This window comes from Rosa chinensis, chromosome 7 (genome assembly GCF_002994745.2).
Source record: "Rosa chinensis cultivar Old Blush chromosome 7, RchiOBHm-V2, whole genome shotgun sequence".
Lineage (NCBI taxonomy): Eukaryota > Viridiplantae > Streptophyta > Magnoliopsida > Rosales > Rosaceae > Rosa > Rosa chinensis.
The window spans coordinates 34356175-34377293 of NC_037094.1; the positions used below are offsets into that span (position 1 = coordinate 34356175).

The following is a 21119-nucleotide window of genomic DNA, read 5'->3' on the forward strand; positions in this document are numbered from 1 at the left end:
TCCTCAATCAAATTTTATTTGTCAACTTTTAGGGAGATTAGTCCCCCTTCCCAATGTCAAAATTTTATTGGCTTTATTGTCCCCCAATAAAAGTTTATTGGGGGAGGGGGATGATAAAAGTCTTCAGCGAGCTCTCCGGTGAACTATGAGATCTCCAACAATCTCTTTGGCGATATCCAATGAAGTCCGACAATCACTCAAAAGTCCGGCGAGGTTTCCAGCAAACTCAGACTACCGGTGAGGTTTCCGGCGAGGTCTCCTATGACTTCTTTGTCTTCCATTTTCTCTCTATGTGACAAAAGGGTGAGAGAAAAATATTCTCAAAAATAAATGAAAAACATAGAAAACCTTACTTGTGTATTAGGGAACAACTTATAAGAGTTATTATAGGTAAGTGAAAAAAAAATGAGTGAGTGGTATAAAAACTTTTCTAGATCATGTCCATTCAGGCACCCATGACTAGCTAGCCACCGTTCTCTTCCTGAATGACCAAGAATGCATATATACGTTAATTTAAATATGTTCCAGTAACTAATAAAGTGAAACTCCAATAACATGCTTGTTGCTAAATGTCCAATTTAGTAGAGGCAAATGTTTGATCGTACCATTTAACATAGTTTTAATCTGGCTGTGTCTGATAAAATTAGACTCCGGTCCTATTATAGAACATGTTCTATTATATGAGTAATATTCACTACGACCGTACAAAACTTATGATATAACCTCAAAGCATACTTCCATTCTCATAGTTGAGTTGTCTCCAACTCTCCATCCTCTTCCCTTTCAACTCATGGTTCGATTGACTCTAGTTTCTGGATAAAGTTTTGGAAAGCTAAAGTTCTCACCAAAGTGAAGATTTGTCTTTGCAAAGTATCTCTGAATTTTCTGCTTACCAGAAGCAAACATTTACTAAAGCAGGTCGATGTTCCTAACGATATATTACGCGCGAGTACGTAGATCCGGAAACCATTGAGCATCTGTTCATTGATTCTCCTATTACTAGGACCGTACGTAATTGAACCTCTTACTGCTCACTTGTCTCTCTCCCTTCCGTCAAGTTTTAAGGAGTACGTGGTTACGCTTGTGTATGGCTCAGCTTGGAAGCTCCCAGTTTGATAAGCTCCTTGCTGCACTCGGTTTTCTCTGGAAATCTAGAAACCACCAATTATGGAATGATAGGAACTTAGGAAGTGCCAACCGCTTACCACGTCCTGGTCTGACTCTTTGAAGGCTAGGACCTCTCCTCCCAAACCCGCTCTGGTACGTCACAAGTGGAGAAACCACCTTCAAGATGGTATATAGTGTTTGTATATGGATGGTGTCTTTGACTTGATTTCTGCTACTAGAGACAGGCTAGGTGTGGTTCTTAGAGATTGGTCTGGGCTTTTTATTACGAGTTTAGCTTGCAGTGTTACGCAAGTATAATCACTTGATCATGTAAAAGCTTTAGCGGCTTTGGTAGCGTGCAGGTTTGTGATCGACAGGACTCTCTGGTCAAGTTCAAGACCAACTCCCTTGAGCTAGCTCAGGCAGCGTCTTTGTTAACTCCGTCCCACGCGCTGCTATTATATTTTGCTTACAAGGACGTTGTTGACCGCCATATATGTTCAGCTACCTGGATGCTCTTGCACTCATCTCTTCTGAAAAAGTAATGGTGTGGTTCACACTCTTACCAAATGGGCGTTAGCGAATTCTCCTTGTAACGTTCATTTCAATTCAGCTCTTATTTTTGAGAAGGTTAGCCCTTCGACTTCATAAGTTCATATTCGTAGGTTCAATTGTACATCACACCGATAACAAGACTACATGCCTAAATGAGTACAAAACCCAATGGATCACATTATTAAATTAAAGGTTCAAGCTGAAAAACTGTTTTTGGGAACATTTTCAATTTCTAGCAAAACTAACCAGTTGACTAGCTAGTCTTTATTTGCAGAGGATACCACTTGCTTCATATAGTTGTTGACAGCATCAACAATAGTCTCCTCTAATGGCCTAAATTTCCAACCAAGTTTCTGCAATTTCTCTGAACTCATCTTCACGTCTTCAACTGCTCCAATGATTCTGTCATATATATGCAAAGAACTAACTAATCATTATAATCTAACAAAAAAGACAAGAGGAATGACAAAGTGATTGATTATAGAAATACTTTTTTAATACCACCAATTGGTCACCTTTTAGGGTAGTTATAATTTGGATACAGGCCCTTCAACATCTCCACCAAAGCCTGCACCTTGATCACGTAAGACGTACAAATGTATCTGCCTTCTGCTTCTGGCTCTTCATATGCCAGAAGTAGAGCTTCAGCTACATCACGCACATCAACAACAGGACGAGCACGGTTCTCAACAGATTCCAGTCCATCTAATCATTTGAAATTGAAACTGAAATAAATTAATAAAAAGGAAGTAAAACAAGGACACTAGGTAATTATTCAATAATCCTAGTGCATTTCAACATAATGTGCATCCACGCACTATTAGAATCATTTCTCCAGAGACAATAGGCATCGGAAGAAAGAAAGAAAAGCAGGATAAAACGCGTGGAATAACCTTTTAGAAGAGTTATGAGCAATGAGTTACTGGCATTTAATGTTGATTGCAGCATTGGACCAAAAACAAAGGATGGACAAACAGTAATGATTCTCAATTCACTTTTCTTTGCATACTCCAAAGCTTCAGTTTCTGCCATTGTCTTGGCAAGACAATAGTTGCCAAACTGGGTCTGTAGTGTTCATTATACCACACAAGAGTTGAACCAATTGAAAAATGGAAATAAAGATAAAAATAATGCGAATGAGAAATAACATTCACTTCTGGAGAACTAGCTAGCATGTATATATGTTCCAGAAATTCAAGGCATTGTTATGATACCTTAGCTTTCTTGCAATACACTGGGTCAGACCAACATTCTTCATCCATGGGTTTATCCTTGGGCCATTTTGGGTTGTATATAACAGCACCAGCAGATGAAACCACCACGACCCTCTTTACTTTTGCCTTGATACATGCATCTAGTACATTCCGTGTGCCCCTTACAGCAGGTTCGATAAATTCTCTCTGCATAGAAATTAGAACTTTTCCCCTATTATTCAACTAAGTTGTTGGAATTAATTTTAAAAGTTAGATAAAGTGTAATGGCCAATACTTGGTCTAGATTTTGGCTTTGTAAATTCAGGGGTTCGAGTGATGGATACTAAAGCAGCCAAATCAATTAGGATACTCATGATCGATAGAGTAAAAGTCTTGTCTAGAGTATGAGCCAATAAACTGAGGGCAATTTATATGTACTCACTATTCAATTACGAGAAGACATGCATATAGACATGTCCAACACTACTTTGTTATCATGTTATGTTTTCGTTTAATTCCATCATGCAAAAGTTTAAACTGCATCAATGCATTTAGAGAAGTAGATTGAAATAATTTGGTTCAAGTCTATGAAGTGAAAACAGCGAGGTGAAACAATGATTACTCGAAATGATCAAAATCTTGCCTCATCAGAGTTAGAAACTTCGTCCGATGGAACAGGGCAGGCAACATGGAAAACACCAGAACACCCAGAAATGGCATTACAAAGACCTTCAACGTCGAACAAGTCTGCCTTGAACAGTTGCAAATTCTCAGAAGCGTTTTCCAGTTTCTTCAAATGGGCATTCTTCTCATCACCTGAAGTTTTGCATGGGAATCAAGTGCAAATGTGCAATCATATGTAGTACATCAGAAATTGAGATAGAAGAAGGAAAATAATTACCTGGGTCTCTAGCAGTGCCATGAACCTTGTATCCCTGAGAGAGAAGCAGCTTGACGACCCAAGATGCCACAAAGCCTCCGGCACCAGTTACACACACTGTATCTTTCTCTCCCATTGTTAGCAAACATGAACAAGATTTGTTCTGAGAGTTTCGAACTTGTTAAAGAGTTTTGGCAGTAGACGGAGACCACAGATGACATGTCACTTTGTGTGGAAATTGTAAGAGGAATAAGTGCCAAGTTTAAGGCATGCAGAAGGCTTGTTCGACACTAGGGGCGTTTCTTCTTGTGCCTTTATTTTAAGTTTTACTATTTTTCTGCAGGTCGGCTGGGAAAGGGCTTGAAGGGAGCCAGTGTTGAGCAAAAATTGCACACAGTGAGCGTAAATGTCACCCAACATAATTTCACTCGTATTCATTAAAAGAATAGAGTTTTAATTATTTCGGGTTCGACCCATTCAAGACAGAATGTGTCTTTTAATTACAATCCCCATTACGGGGAAACACCCTTTGATTCCTATTATGAAGAAATCAATTGTAGGGATGTGTGTGTTTGTTTATTTTTGTGGCTGCACCCGAATGTCTGAATGGGTTGCCTACGTACCCTGGGAGAGGGATCAAGCCATTCGTAGTTCAAGATTTCCAATGGGTGAATGACCCATTGGAGGGTATGGCTTTTGGAAATAGGAATAGTGTTTGGACGAATTTGGTGTAAGTGAACCAGGGATTCGATTTTGGATTTGTTTGGAAAAGCTATGACGTTTCCTGGTGTTTGGTGGAATTTGACTGATGAGGTCAGGGATTCGAATTGAATGAACCAGGGAGTCAGGGATTTTGTTTGGATTTGCGGTTGCATCTAGTGGGTCGCTAGATTGCCTACATACCCTGTAAAGGGATCAAACCATTGTAGTTCAGCAAATTTGTATTTCTGGTGTTAGGAGAATTTTTGTGTTGGCGGATGTACACATTTTGAATCCGTCGAATGTATTTCTTCTGCAGACGCCGGAATTTAATTTGGGCACCTTGATGTGTTGAATATTTTACTGGGCCGTGTAAATGGGCTTTTGTGTTGTTGACAAACAAATTTAGCCAGGCCCGAACCCCTAAGGGAAACTGTCTTGAAGTGGGCTTTGTAGTGCTTCGAAATTCGTAGGCAAACCCATAAACTGATTTGGACACCCATCTTTTCGTTCTAGGCCTTTTAGCTTTTGTTTCGCGTCAGGCCCGAATGATTTGGGCACCCATCTTTCTTTCCAGGCCTTTAGCTCTATTATGTGTTAGGCCCAATTGTAATCTACATTGAAATCCACGAGGTTAAATTGGTAGGTTCCGTCTTCACTTTGGCCAAACTGATCAGCTGGAGTCCTTGTGGCTAACCCAAACGGATAGGTACCAAATCAGAGATGGGAGTCAATCTCAATTCGAATTGGAGAAGGAGACACCTTCCTGTATTCCCAATAAAAGGAGGGCTTTGTCACAATGCTCTACACCCCTGCTTCTACACAAAGAATCAGAAATTACTCCCTTGTTCGCAAAAATTGGGTAAAGGCTTCTCACTTCTTACTTCTCCTCTGTAGCTCCAATTTCTTGTTCATGTGCTGATTGCTCTGATTGATCATTGTTACCCAGATTTTCTGCTACGGGTTTGGAACGATTCTTCAAGCAATTGGCGCGTGCTTCCACAACTTGTACGCACTCATCTTGCTAAATTGACTTGCAGCTCCCTTTTTTTATTGACAAGCTTTTATATGATTAAAGCTATCTGTCATTATTTACAGGTCTCTAGAATCAAAGTCTCGGACAGGTAGCTCGACTGCATAGCACCATTCTTGAAGTCAAAGCAATTGTTGGTTAAACTTTCTCTACTGCTACTCACCGAAAACAATTAATATTGCTGCAGTTTGCCTTTGTTGTTGTCTTCATAAGCCACCACTTCACACATTCAATTATATTTGGCAATATAAACCATGTTTTTGTCTTCTTGCTTATGACATAAAGCAAAGCCATGTTTTTGGCTTAAGTTCATGTTTGCTCCAGCTTGCATTCATGGTTTCAAAGACACCACTAATTAAACATTGCCATCATTTGTCTTCTAGCAAGTATCAGATTGAAGCAATTAATTGAATCCCACCGTTTGGCTTTTGCAAGTTGCAAGTTGAACATGTTTTTTTTTTTAACAAATTACATATAAGTTATTGACAAAAAATGACATAACAAATACATCCTTTAAAGATTGAATTAAACATATAAGGACTAAATCTTACAAATAAGGACAATGTGTTCTCCACTTGCCACATGTCATGAGTTAATTTACCTTTTTACCCTTAACTACTTCTTTTGACTTCTAATCCCTTTATAAGGATTAAATATTACAAATAAGGACAATCTGCTCTCCACTTGTCACATGTCATGAGTTAATATATTTTTTTACCCTTAACTACTTCTTTTGACTTCTAATTCCTTTATGTTAGTTTTTTTTTTTTTTAAGAATAATCCCTTTATGTTACTTTTTTTTTTAGAATAATATTTTTTATATTACTTTTTTTTTTCATAACTTAGCTTTATCGATATTTTAAACTCTCCAAAATGTCTTCAAAACTAGTTTTAGATATGAATATTTACCCCATATATCAAAACTTCCATCAAATTTTCTAAATTTTAATTTAAGTAAAATATCCATTGAAATTTCAACAATTTTGAAGTACCAAAATTTTCTAAACTTCGTCTCACTAGTATTTTTCCCAACACAAATCCCCTCTTCCGGTAATGCACTCGTCATCGCGTAATCCTGCTATTGCACTCGCTGCACTCATACTCGTCCAGTTCTGCTACTGCACTTGTACTCGTGTTCTGCCACTGCACTCGTCATCGCCTAATCCTGCTACTGCACTTGTCATCGCGTAATCCTGCTACTACACTCATACTCGTCCAGTTCTGCTACTGCACTTGTACTCGTGTTCTACTACTGCACTCGTCATAGCCTAATCCTGCTACTGCAGTAGCATGAACAATAGCAGTAGCAGGATTCTTTTGCTTCTTTATTGCTGAACGTGTTCTTGGTTCAATAGCAGCTTCATTTGCAATAGCAAGAGCAGGAGCAGGATCAGTAGCAGTAGCATGAGCATGAGCAATTGGATTTGTCAATCCATAATAGATCTTCAGTAGCATATTCAACAGTAGCAGAGTAGCACATGGCATTACATTCAATCTTTAATACATCTTTGAAACTTTTTTTTATTTTTTATATGTATGTTCACACTCCAATTATATATTGTAGAGGTGCCTCAAATTAATTTTTTGAGCTCTTAAGGAAATGAGTATTGTAGGGATAAATTGTCATGTATGACTGTTTTTATGCAATAGCATTTTCAACAGTAGCAGATGACATTGTATTGTTGTGATAAATTAAAGATTTTCAAAATTTACAGGAATAAATTTAATTTCAGTGATCAACTTGGCCACCACAACTTTAGGTCATGCAATATGGCTATCTGAGCAGTACCATATCTAGCAGTAGCATATTCAACAATAGCAGTAGCATATGATATTACATTCAATATTAGTTATTACATATAAGTACTATATTTTAATGAAGATTAAGGTATGTTGATGTTGGTCTCTAGTTGTACAGCTAAAATATCTTCATTCCCAGCAGCACCTTCTTCTATCTTACGCTGCATCATCATTAGTTGTTTGCATTTGTTTCTCTAGTTTTTGATCTCTTCTTGCTTCTTCTTCAGTTTTATCTTCAATTGTTTGTATTTCTTTGTCACTTTTTCCTTTTCATCCCACAGCCTCTCTAGTTAAGCTTGCTTCCTCTCGCAACTCTCGATAGCCCGCCATATTTTGGTTCCTCTTACATCGATAGTTTCCCCCATTCCAAATCAAGAATGAGTAAATCAAAGGATCAATCATGTATCAGGTTGCTACTGCAATATTAACAATTTTATCTCCTTAAGTACTGAACACTCTAGGTAGAACTATCACTCATAAAAACGAATTGCTGGTGTCTAAAAAGTATAATTGAAACTCAGAACACTAATATATCCATAGTCACTACAAAGTGACCAAAACCACATGAACTTAGCAAAACACAGTTTCCTGCTGTATAGACTTCTTTAGGAACCAAAAAGCCTACCATAATAAGGAAAGTAATTAGCTCATACAATGGTTCATTCATAGATAAATGCATGTTGATACTGTAACCAACAGTTCTTACTTTCTTGTAAAATTTCTCTCTTAACTATAACAAAAACAAGGACTGGAAATTAGATTCTCTTTTCAACAAAAGCAGCTACGAAATTACATGTATTCATAGCTGAATGCTAACTAACCATCTAACAAAACATTTATTCTAACATTGCTCATCATTAGTACGCTTCTAGGTCAGTAGCACTTACCACACCAAAATGTTTTGTTAACTTCTCAATCCACTTTTACCCACTACAAAAAAACAACTATGCATAACCTATAACAACAGATAAAAGCTCATACTAACCTATCAAATCGTCGTAATCGGATATTGGCCAAAATGTGGGTTCTAAAGCATTTTCCATTAACTTCTATATAGATCAAAAACCACAAAACAATAACAAATATCACAATGACTATCATATCATGATGAAGGATCAGCACAAATATTTTTGATCAATGCAGTAACTGTCATGGCAGAATACCACCAGATGTCAACAATCAAAATTCAAATTCAATAGACATTTAAGACCACTGCAGAACAAAGAGTACCACTCTAATTACTCCACCATAGAGTAAAATATGATCACTAGTGAATCAAACTTGCACAACTCTCTACAACACTATCCTTATCATTTCAACATAGATGAACGTTTTCATTTCCTTATCATTTCAACATAGATGAACGTTTTCATTTCAACTCTCTACAGCTTTTTGCATGTGATATCAAATCATATTTCGATTTGTAGAAAATAACTTATTCCTTTGTAATATTACACCCGTAATGATAGAATGAAAAGATTCGGTCTTGAACTTCAGAAGAAAGAGAGATTAATTAACATTTTACATATGCTGATAAACCCTCTTGTGATTTGTATTCTAGATAAATTCCTTATTGATGTCAGTTTTCTAAAGCTACCTTTGCATATTATACCCAAGCATTGAATTTCTCAAGTTTGAGCTTCAAAAGTTCTTCCAAATGCCTAGTACTATGAAAGCTAAGCCTCTCGAGAACATGCAACAGACAAGTCATTAAAAAAAAAAAAAAACCATCTCTTTGATAAGTTACCTCATAATTGAACTTCCTCTTGTGAATTGGCTTAAATTTCTGAACATCCAAAATCGTTAGTTCATCGTCCTACAATTTAAGTACGAAACAAACAAAACCATAAGAACACCAAACATCCATATCTACTAAGGAATCAAACATCCCTCATACAACAGAGCTTTCACACACAAGTAAACATACCCTATTACCAACAGCAATGTGCGTCCCGTCCGGCTTATATGTAATGTTAATGTTTTCGCCACTAAGCTCCGCTAGCTGCGCACACTTCCCAGCTGCAGCACCCAAATACACAATCACATACACCATCATAGCATCAAAAATCGTACCTCTACACCCAAAAACCTATCAAATTGACACATCAAATGACTCACTCCGCGCATCCCATAGCCGAACGGTTTTGTCACCGGAGGCAGTGGCAACCAAATCAGCAAGCTTGGGATCCCAACACAGCTGATCCACACTATCCGTGTGCCACCTCAATTCCACAGTATCCGAAATATGATTTTAGGGTTTCTGATTTGGGTTTGGGCGTTTTGCGTTTTGGGATTTCGGTTTCGGTCGTGGAGTATAATGCCCAGTGGCATGAGTGTAATTTGTAATGAAAACTGGTCATTTTAGTCATTTTCTATCAAAATTCAAAGCAGGCCTGATTCATTTGGTTTTTGGGCCTGAGCTTGTGTCCTTATTTGTATAAAACAAATTGAAGGTGGGTTTTCTGTGTTTATATCTTTGGTCAGGTGCTACTGTGTAATTTTCTGTACCTGAACTTCTCCCTTCGAGCTGCTTCGATCTCGCTCTTTGTTTTGGCAGAGTCTTGGCCTCTTGTTTTCTGAATATTTTTCTCCTCTCTCCGTGTCTCTCTGTGTGTATTTCTCTTCGGTGTTGCAGCCTATATAGTGGTCATGGGATAGGCTCAACCGGATGGTGATAACCACTTTGTATTTTGCATTTGAATTTGAATAACAAGTCTATCCTTATCACTTGTTATCCTCATATATATTTGAACTGGCCAATCTGTTAAACAACAGAACCTATCCTTGACGTCATTCAAAACCAAAGGACTTTGTAATATAATTGAATAACCCCGTTGCTTGCTATTTGAACTTGGTCAAATATATGTGATAAAGCTTATCTGCATGTATTTCTTTTTTCTTTGCCACGGCAGCTGTATATATGTAGCAAAATTTTTTTTTTTTTTTTTTTTTTTTTTACGTCTCAACAGCCAGGGAGGTTGGATTTGGGCCATGATGGGTGGGGGTATTGCAGCAAGGCTTTGGGCTAGGGTTTTCAGATCTAGGTGCGGTTTTGGGCTCGGGCTTGGAGTTGTTTGGGTGTGATGGATCCGTCTTTTGTTTTGTTTTTCTGTATTTGCTTTATTTTTGTTGTTGTTTTGGTATAAAGTCCGGTTTTTGAGTTAATTACATATAAGTGCATATTTAAATGTTTTTTTAGTCATAAGGCCACTAACTAATTTTTTCCCTCATAAGGCCACTAGATTAAAAATAGTGTTATATTTTAGATATAAAAACCAACATATTTACAAAAATGCCACTAAAGTAAAAAGTCAACAACCATTCTCTCTCTTCTCTCCTGCAAGGTCTCCGGTAAACTCCGGCCGACCTCAGGCCAACTCCCGCGGGTCTCCGTCGACCATAAAAGCTACTGTCACCAATAACAAAAGCTACTGTCACCAATAACAAAAACTACTGTCGCTAGCAAGAAAAGCTATTCTGATAAGATTTCCGGCAACCTCCGGCGATGCCACAAAAGCTACTGTTACCAACAATAAAAGCTACTCTGATGAAATTTCTGAGACCTTCTATGAGGTCACAAAAGTTACTGTCACCAACACTAAAAGCTACTCCCACCAACAACAAATATTACTGTCACCAGCAACAAAAACTATTCTAATGAGTTCTCTGGCGAGGTACAAAAACTACTGTCATCAGTAATAAAAGTTACTATCACCAGCAATAAGAACTACTCTCAGCAACACTAAAAGCTACTCCCGCCAACAACAAAAACTATTGTCACCAACATCAGAAAGCTACTGTCACTAGAAACAAAAGCTACTGCCACCAGAAACGAAAAACTACTATCATCAGCAACAAAAACTACTGTCACCAGAAACAAAAGCTATTGTCACCAACAACAAAAACTACTGTAACCAGAAACAAAAGTTACTGTTACTAGCAACAAAAACAAAAGCTACTGGACCAGTAATAAAAAGTTACTGACATAAATATTGATTATACATGTTGACAATGTAACACAAATTCCAAACAAGAAATGCTAGAGATACAAAATCACAATAAGAAGAAAATTGAATTTCATTCAGTTTGAAAAGATATTAGCATATACATAGATAACTACTATCACTGTGTTGAAAAACCACTATAATAGTTATAAAGAGCTACTGACTTGAAATCAATCAAAATGAAAACATAGTTTCTGACATCAACTTGAAAAAATACTAACATAAGCATAAAAAGCTACCATCACTGTATTGAAAAGCCACTATAATAGTTATAGAGAGTTACAGACTCGAAATCAATCAAAATGAAAAACCTAATAATAATAATACCATGGCAACCACCAGCTTAAGAAACAATTTTCCATCTCATATAGACTCTGAAAGTGCCTCACTCCATTGACAATTCCCATTTCGCACCGCTGCTTTCCTCAACTTAGCAATCATCTTCCCAATTTCCACATACATAATGGACACAAACAGCTTGTCCCATTCTCTCAGCACCTATAATCACAGACATCACCATCACACTAACCAAACCAGAAAATCCTCCCCAGAAATTCCTCATTAATTAATCACATAAAATTTCCACACTTATTATTGCATAAGCATCAAAACATACACGTCCACAACTAAACTCTTAACAATTAGACTGTCTTTATTTCTTAGCAAACCTTGTAGAAAGATACAAATGGTTGATCAATATGCTCTCTGATATTACAATATACATTATTTCAATTGAATATAATACACACGACATTATACAAGAAAGTATGAATCTGTTTTAAAATTACAGTACTCTAATTATGTCCTGCCATTTGAAATTATGAACAAAATTTGAAATCTGAAATTTGACAACAAATATAGAAGAGTATGTATACCTTTGCTCAAATCTATGAAACGTTGTAGCTTCTTCTGATACAGTTTAACCTCTCCTACATAAAAATTGTCACAAGAATGAATAAAAATGCATTCAACTTGTCCATATACAGAGATTGAAGCAAATTATGAAACAAAGCGCAATCATACATATATGCTCAGTGTTGAGAATCAAAATCAATTCAGTTCAATTGCGACGAGCATAAAAGAGGGGCCTTAAACTGAGTGAACTTGAAATTGAATCTCTTACCTAACCTCATCGGCCTATTCCTGTGTATCCTAAACATCTTCTTCTTCCTCCTCTCGCCTATAATAGAACTCAATTCAGTTTGATTGAGACGAGCATGAGAGAGAGCTCCGGCCGATGGTGTAACGTAGATCCCGTTGGAGGCGGAGCAATTGACTGGAGAATTGGTCGCCGGCGACGTCAGAGGGACATCGAAATGCTTCAATTTGACAACTGCCGCCTCCGTGCTTGGAATGCCAAGATCTCTCATCGTTTAGGTCGTAGCTAGGTTTGATGAAGGCCGTAGTCGTCTTGGCCGTTGTTGCTGGAAGCCAGAGAAACAAAAGCGATGATCGGTTCGTCGGAGGACGAAGAGTTAGAGAGAGGGCTTCCTTTGAGGAGTCTCAGAGAGAGAGAGAGAGAGAGAGAGAGAGAGAGAGAGAGAGAGAGAGAGAGAGAGAGAGAGAGAGAGAGAGAGAGAGAGAGAGAGAGAGAGAGAGAGAGAGAGAGAGAGAGAGGAGAGAGAGAGAGAGAGAGAGAGAATGATTAATCTGATATCAAGTTGGTTTTCTTATGTAGAAGGGCAGAATCGTCAGGTATGGTAAAATTTGAGAATTCAAGTGGCCTTATCAAGACAAAAAATGTTAGGTGGCCTTATTGCTAAGTTAAGTTTCAAAATGATACTTATGAGTAATTTTCTATTAATTTTTTCAAAAAAATAAAAAAGAACTCCAGCCTTTTAAGTCGTGTTGTACTATTTTTGGTTCATTACAAGACACTGCTGATGAGTGATAACGATTCATATCCTAAATTTTCAAGCGTATTCACTATTTGGGAGGCGGAGTGGACATGAGCACATGTACTTCATTCTCAAGTTTAGAGCCATCACCCGGTTGGTAATGCTGAATTGCTGATGTTTATTCTTTGTAAAAAAATTTAAGCTTGCTTATATTTAAGTCTTCCTTCACGAGTTACAATACAACTTTCAACATTCACGCCTCACATACATAGCTTTTTTTTTTTGGTAAATATGTATAGTTGTTCTGAGTTCCAAATCCCTTTCAAAATATGTATAGTTCTTATCTTAGAGTGAGGAATAGCAGTTGTCAAGATATAACCAAGACATGAACTGACTACCGAGTTTGAGCTGAACTAGTTGAGATTTTGATATGAGCATATTGCTGCGGGAATCTCTTCATTACAATAAGCACGTATTTATCATATGTGCTTGAACAAGAATCTTCACTTTAGTTTATATATATATATATATATATATATATATATTCACCCAATTTTAGGTAACACAGGGAGGAACTCAAAGTTTGAACTTGAGCTTTCCAATATCGCTTTTTCAATCTATAGAATATTCTTTGCTCTGGTTTTCCTCTATGTCGAGTTGAGAGTTGGTGCAAATTTCAATGTTTATTATGGGCAATTTTGCATCTTTATCTCCTCCTTCTCTTTCTGTTGTTTTCCGCTTCGGTTGTGCTATCCTCATCATTTTCTCTTTCAAAATTGATTGGTCGTCTAGATTCTAGAATTGGCGCGAGAAGGGGGGCAGGCCGGGTTTCCAATTTTGGGCCCAAATAGAGTGACCCGTTACCCTCAAGCCCAAATGTATTTCTTTAGCTTTAGAAAGAGCGCGCTAATCTATATCCCTCCAGTATAAATAGTCAAAACGCACACACTGAGTTCATTCACAGCGAAAGGCGAGCCCCTTCTCTCTCTCTCTCTCTCTCTCTCTAATCTCCTCTCCATCTTCTGCAATCTCTCTCGTAGCCGGCTTCGAAATCTGTAAGTCTTCTCGGTACTAATCGTTTCGTAATGCTTAGGGTTTTGGATTCCGCAGTCGAGAAAATCAGTTCGATTTCTAATCCAGTCGCCCTTCGCTTTTTGCATTTCTCGATCGGTTACGATTATTTTCCTTCAAAATTTTCTTAGGTTCTTGTAATTTTGCATAAAAGTAGCTAGTATAATGTAATTGATTCCTCCTTCTTGTTGATTGCACAATTGCTTGGTTGTTTAGCTCCGATGGTTCGAGTTTAATGTTAGTGTAAAATCGGTACTGTTCTTGCTGGCCGGACTAGTATGATTTCAAAATTACTGCCTGTGCCTTCAGATTTTGTGCTTTCTATTTTATAATGTTCTGTTGTCTTTTGAAATGAAAAAAGATGATTCTGTTTAGAGTTTGGGGTTGCCTGGTTTGATTGTCATTGATTCGAATTTTGCTGTCAATTATTTTTCGCTAGATAAGAAGGTCCTATAAAAGGCTTCTTTTTCTCATGTAATGAAAAACTGTGTAGCAGTCGACAATTTTTACACTAGTTTGATGATGAAACCTGGGGTTCTATTTTCAATTCTTGGTTTTAACTTCACGTTTCTGATTAGGTTATCTGTTATCTTTCATCATGTAATTTATTTTTAAGCTTGTCATCATTTGTTACAGATATGACTGCTGAGAGACTCTAGGGAAAAAAAAATTTCAGTCACTTTTTTGTCATAGTTAAATTAATCATTCTCAAGAAATGGTTACAGCTTTGTGTGTGTGTGTGTGTAATTTTTTCTTTTTACTGGTATATTGAACAGAGAGGTTCCTATTCTATTTCTCATCCTACAATTGAAGCTTAGTTGGATTAATAAATAGCATGAAAACTTGTAATGTAAACAAGAATTGAAAGTTCCTTTTTCTTTTCTGATCCAGAATGACAAGTTATTGTCTATATGCAGAGGTTAGTAATATCTACAAGTCTGTGAATATGGCAGAACCATCCAAGGTGAAATCTTCCTCTGCCGATCAAAATAAAAAAAGCTCATTTCTAGGTACTCTCTTGGTTTCCTTTACCTTTACCAGCCTTGAATTTTTCATTTGAAATTAATAGCAAAATCTAATTCTGCGATTCCTCTTAATAGCAGATGAGGAAAATGGTGACGATTTCCTCAGCTCCTGGAAATCCATGTCAGTAATGAAAGATGACGGGATGGATTTCAGCCTTGATACAGGGGCCAAAAGCAAGAAGAAAGTGTTTGACTTTGATAAGCTGTAAGTGCTACAAATTCTTATCTTTAACAAAAACTATAGAACCATCTTTTTCTCATTTAATTGTTAAAATTTTTATGTGACAGTTACTTTCATCTCTTCTATTGTGCAGTTTTTCATATTTGGTGTAATTGGTTTATTCCTTGAAAGTCTGTTTTGAAATGGGGATACAAATTTGGGATTCAAACATGCTTTTTGCAATTTTTTCATATTTCTGTGCTACATGTGCGAGTGGCTCCTTGCAAATTCCAGACAATACTTATGAGCTTCCTGTTCAGGGATATGGATTTCAATCTAGATGGTGACTTCAACAAGATATCATCTTTCAAAATGGACATGTCTGATTTCGACTTCTCAAGCCCCCCCAAAAAAGATGCAAAAACCAAGGAAGTTGACATGTCAGACCTTGATTTATCAAGCCCTCCCAAAAAAGCTGCAAAAACCAAGGAAAGATCCGAAGAAGAACCCTCCAGAGGAAGCCGTCAAGGGAAACAAGACACATTTAAATTCTCCTTTGATTTCAATGAGTAAGCTTTGGATACACTTACTTATAGTTATTTTAAGTTAAATGTAATATACTGTGTTACAACAAGTTACCTGAACTATTTCATCTTGTAAGTAGGTTGGATAGTTTTGATCTCGATTCAACTTTGTCGAAACGAGAAAAGGGTTCTAAAAAGAACCAAGATAGCAGCAAAGAGGTTGTCTATGATGGAGCTGGGTGTGGAGGCTCTAAATTCGATCTAGCTGAAGGGATTAGTACACTTGATGGTGAATCTGAGACAGTGGCCACATCAAAGATTAATACTTTGTTAGTTGATCCGGGGAATACTAATTCTATGAATGAACTTGCCTCAAAGTCTGAGACCTCTGGAAATTTTGAATTGCCTTCTGGTCCAAGATGTCAAGAAAATATAATGTCTAAAAGCATAGAAGGGTCAAATCAACAAAGCCACTTACCTGAGGAGACAATGCCCATAGAACCATATACTGAACAGACAATACATGATCTGCCTGCTGAACTTGTAGGAGGAGTTGATTTGAATGGGGATGCTGGTGTAGACGGAAAGAATGGTGGCTGTCCTCAGATCAAAAAAGTAAATATCATTTCAAGTGGAAAAGAAGCTGTTAATGACAAAATGATGATAGAAGATGGTCCTCATCTTGAAGACTTTCCTTTTAAAAATTCATCTCCATTAGATATTGGTAGATTGGGGAGCAGTTATGGTGATAGGAGCATGTCAGACAGTGATACTTTGACAGAAAATGATGAACCAGCTAAAGGTGATTTAGATAATGGAGAGACTTTGGCTTCAGTGGTCTCCAGGAAGACACCGCACAACATCAACAGTATCAAGGGAACCCAAAACTCAAGTTTAAAGCTTCCTTTGTCTACACAGGCCAGGTTAGAGAAATCTGTGAACCTTTACCAGTTGCCACCATTTTTATTTTTGATTCTGTTGTTGAAGCCAATTACTTTGATTTGAAGTATGATAACTAAAAATAATTGAATTCTTAGTCTTTCATATCCATGTCATGGTTGCATGGATCATTTCACTTATGAGTTAATGCATGTAGAACTATGTGTGTTTCTTTAAATACTTGTGATGAACAAATTCGATATTGCATTCAGCAAGTATGTTCATGAACTGTGTATATAACTTTTAATTGAACATCATATATGAGTTTCAGCATCAAATCATATATTATATTTTTCCCACTTTGGTTGATGCAGTGAATCTACAGTTGATAAAGTTACGTTGAGAAAGGAAAGCAGGGCTGGAGAACTCTGCTCGAAGATTTCTAAGAGATTGGAAAACACTGGACCTCAGTTGTATCAACCACCATTAATAGGAGGAAAATCTCTTTCGTCTGGAAACAACAAAGTTGGTTCCATGTATATAAGCCCTGCACTTGAGAAAGGGTGAGTTTTGCTCTCCCATAACAATTGCAATAGTTGACATTTAAGTTATAAACTGTTCCAATTACCTTTGACAGGGTGGGTGTCAATGCTAATGCTGCACAATATGGAACCAGATTGCTCACTACCCCGGTGTTAGTTGATAAAGAAACAAAAGTCAGACCTGTAATACCTGGAAGGTAAAGAATGTTAAAGAAGTAAAAAATAGTATATGTATTGAGCTTGAGGCACAGTATTCCCATAATCTTTACAAGAAAAATATTCTGGAATTTCTAAACTTTGACATTCTATGATATGTGAGTTACACAGAAAGGGAGTCTCATTTTAACTATTTGAAACTAGAATGAATTCATTGTTAATGCTTTCTATGTCCTTGTGATCATCAACAGGGAGGGCTCTGATTCTGACGGTGTACCAAACGAGACCAAACTAGTTGGGGATCCACAGCTGTGTGACAAAGAAGTAACAGAAAGGGAACCTGTAGTAGGAAGTGAGCAGAGAAAAAATCCTAAAGATCTCAGGTAAGGCCTCTCAATATGATCCTCTTCCATCTTACAATTTGCTGTTACTGTTTGAAGTTGAGCTTCCGTAGTTCTTTAAATGCAAGGTTTTCAATATGATGTATGAGCACTTTTTATGATTTAATTATTGCCTAGTTGAAACTGAGTCACCTATTTCAGTTTGACAATTTATTTAAAGACAGATTTTCTTTTCTTTTTCAGCTACTTTTGTGTTCATTCAATATTATTGAACCATAGTTTCTTTGAGATGGATATGATACTGCCATATCTTTTATACTTATTCTTAAACTTTATTATTGAAAACGGGGCTTTTCAATGATGTTATCATTCAAAGATGTGACTGTGCTCATCTTATTCGGGCACAAGACAATTTTTTTTTATTATGTGTACTGCAACATAATTGTCCACAGAACCTTCAAGGGAAACATTTGATTGTTGATATAAGATTTCTGGCCATGTGTTACTTTCTTGCAGGGTTCAAGTGAGTTCTTCCAGCTCAACTGATAAGACAAGAAAACATAGTAGTCAAATTGTCAAACCTAAAATCATGCTCCCAAGCATGGAGCCAATAAGGAAATCAAAGATCATTTCTGCTGAAGGGAATAAACATTGTCCTGACAAACCAAACTGGAAAATATCCAAGTACGATGCTTGTATCATTGTTTCTCTTTTTCAGTTACTCTCTAGAAATGTTCTGATTGTCATTTTGAATTTTATTGATATGTATATATAGGAATATTGGTGGCAATAAACCTTTTTTGAATGCTCCACCTCAAAAAGAAGTTAAAACCCAGAGGAGTTCAGAGCAAAACAAGGAGCTGCATCACAATGTGGAATTGAAAACTAGGCAGATTGTTGATGGCATTGAAAAAATGCCACAAAACCTTTCCCTGAAACGAAAAGCATTTGAGGTCATATATACTTCAAACCCATATGTTTAATTTAGGGTATTGTCTTCAGATATTATGACCATAACATTTCAAATCGGAGCTTCAGCCTATTCTGTCCAAAAGCTTTTTGAATTTTTTTTATTGCTTTTTCCAAATTTCTTATACGAAGGTAATTTTGCAGGGATTAAATCCAGTTTTAGCATCCTTGAAGCCTCTAAAACGCCTCTCTCTGTTGCCAAGAGAAACCAGGTTGTCTTCTACTAGTTCATATATTGGCAAATTACTTTAGCTGTAGAAAGATATATTACTACTTATGTAGCGGTGATTTGCTGACTTATCACATTATTTATCCCAAAACACATGCAGAAATTTCACAGAACCTTCAAAAGGAACTGTTGAACAGGTTCAATCTTAAAAAACTTTGTCGAATCAATGTTTCATATTAACTGCTAAATGTATACAAGTAAAATAAGTGGAAGCCTATTGGATAAACTATTTAATACAATCTTCTTTATGTTTTGGATAGGTTTGCATTCGTGAGAACCATTTGGAGATCAAGACTAAGAGCCCAAGCTCTAGAGTTGGTAGAATGGTGAATGTGATGGAACTTGAATTTACTTCAGCAATGGAGACTGATGAAAATGTTGAAAAGGCTGAAGCATATCTCAAGGTGCTTGAAGATGTGAGTAAACTATAACATCTAGTGCGCTGTCTTGCTTGTGCAATATAAATGAAGGATTCAAACACTTGACGATAACTTCACTTAACTTATAGAAGAAATTAGGATTGCATGGCATAACTATCTTCTTAACCTAATGGGAAAGGGAATCAAATGTTGGAACCTCATTGGTAAGGATAAGGTAATGGAATTAATAGAGAAATTCATAGACCTAGGTAGGATAGGAGAATTGATAAAGGGAAATAGAGCTGATAGAGATCATACTGAGAAACAGAAGAATTCCATACAGGTACAACTCTTATTTGAATACATTGATCAAATCTATAGTTACAGACTAGTCAACCAAATTTGATGTTATAGTTGAGTTATGTGTTTTAAAGGCATGTTGATCAAATCTATGACTTGTAAGTAATGATACAGGGAGAATAGAAGCATCTATAGATATGCTCTTTCCACCTTTTAACTATCTGCAGTTTTGTATGGTATCATTCTGAATGTTTATGCAGGGGCCATTAACCCAGTATATAGTACTGTAATACAGTAAGCAATCATGTGGTACAATGGTCTCTCTTTCTCTCTCTTGCAGATATGCAATATGCTGAAAAAGAAACATGAGGAAGCCAAAGAAATGCTTGTAAGAGCTGTTGTGAACAACAATAATCTACTGATGCTTAACCATCCCATCTATGAAGCCAAGATATCCTTTAAAAGTTTTTTAGCTGTTACTGTGTTGTCTTTTTGTCTGCCATTTTGGTATAAAAATAAAGTTGAACATTCCTTCACAACTGAGAACATTCATAAAGTTCAGAAACTTGCTGCTACACTGGCATCCAAGGAACTTCAAGCATGTTGAAGAGGACCACCAGTGGGTCAGATAAAGGTATTTTCCTTATGCAGTGGTATTTGGTTTCATTATTTTCTTTAACACTTAAAACTGCTTTTCAAAACTTTGGTTCTAATGAGTCATTCGAAAATCAGGTACATATTATATCATGTTGCCTGCTTTGGTTGAGACAAAACCGTTCTTCTGAACAATCCAGCCAACATGGGCAAAAATTCAAATGGGATGCTTCATAGGGATTAGTTAGCAATCTCGCTCTCACAATTTCTTCTCTTAAATTGAACTGTTGGAATCTGCACAATATCATACCGGCTGAATATAATGACAGTGGTTAGTAGCATCCTTTGTATTCTAGACTTTCTAGTTGTGCTCTCTGTTCATGTTTTCCCTTGCTTATCAGATTTACTCTGTTGTTACGAGCTAGGACATAATCAGGTTTCACTAGATTCTGTTAAATGAATAATCCTAAAATCAGGGCATGTACTCTTTAAGAGTGCTAATGTATATATCACTTTCTCTTGTGTGGATGAATATGTTGTGCGTTCTGTTTCATATGGATGATGCAAAGGATCATATGATGTTTAGATTTGTTTCAAGGTACTTCAGGATTATTGTTTACACATAATTGATGTAGATAAAAAAGATTTATCACTAGGAGATCACCTATATATGAAGGCTATAATGCATGAAGGAATTGAAATTATACATGATAAGTGGGAGGAATGCTTAGCAATATTGCCTGAAAGTTCTTTAGAGTTTAAAAATAAACTCTCAGCCTCCTTTAAAAGCCCCTCATTTGACCTTTCTTAAAAGAATTAGAGACAGGTGCATGTTGGAAATTTATGACTGCGCATTTAGAT

At 36.8% G+C, this 21119-nt stretch overlaps 2 protein-coding genes and 2 long non-coding RNA genes across 4 annotated transcripts; 2 read left to right on the plus strand and 2 right to left on the minus strand.

Moving 5' to 3' along the window:
* Positions 1-1750: 1750 nt before the first annotated feature.
* Positions 1751-4229, minus strand: LOC112176876 (cinnamoyl-CoA reductase 1). The gene is made up of 6 exons (XM_024314979.2): positions 3757-4229; positions 3499-3671; positions 2877-3062; positions 2556-2727; positions 2178-2367; positions 1751-2064 (listed from the first exon to the last, which is right to left on the minus strand). Exons 1-6 carry the CDS (start codon positions 3869-3871, stop codon positions 1920-1922), a joined length of 981 nt encoding a protein of 326 aa, XP_024170747.1. The 5' UTR covers positions 3872-4229; the 3' UTR covers positions 1751-1919.
* Positions 4230-5111: 882 nt separating this feature from the next.
* LOC112176879 lies at positions 5112-5777 on the plus strand. Its single transcript, XR_002927183.2, has 3 exons — positions 5112-5296; positions 5384-5442; positions 5533-5777. It is a non-coding gene; the product is annotated as an uncharacterized LOC112176879 (long non-coding RNA).
* Positions 5778-7175: 1398 nt separating this feature from the next.
* Positions 7176-9581, minus strand: LOC112176878. Its single transcript, XR_002927182.2, has 4 exons — positions 9386-9581; positions 9195-9286; positions 9015-9083; positions 7176-7683 (listed from the first exon to the last, which is right to left on the minus strand). It is a non-coding gene; the product is annotated as an uncharacterized LOC112176878 (long non-coding RNA).
* A 4567-nt stretch (positions 9582-14148) lies between these two features.
* On the plus strand, positions 14149-21119 carry LOC112176874 (uncharacterized protein At4g18490). The gene is made up of 15 exons (XM_040511153.1): positions 14149-14164; positions 15072-15190; positions 15284-15410; positions 15686-15934; positions 16030-16812; positions 17143-17331; positions 17406-17507; positions 17718-17849; positions 18324-18491; positions 18583-18760; positions 18921-18988; positions 19106-19142; positions 19266-19421; positions 20005-20298; positions 20397-21119. Exons 2-14 carry the CDS (start codon positions 15073-15075, stop codon positions 20269-20271), a joined length of 2574 nt encoding a protein of 857 aa, XP_040367087.1. The 5' UTR covers positions 14149-14164; position 15072; the 3' UTR covers positions 20272-20298; positions 20397-21119.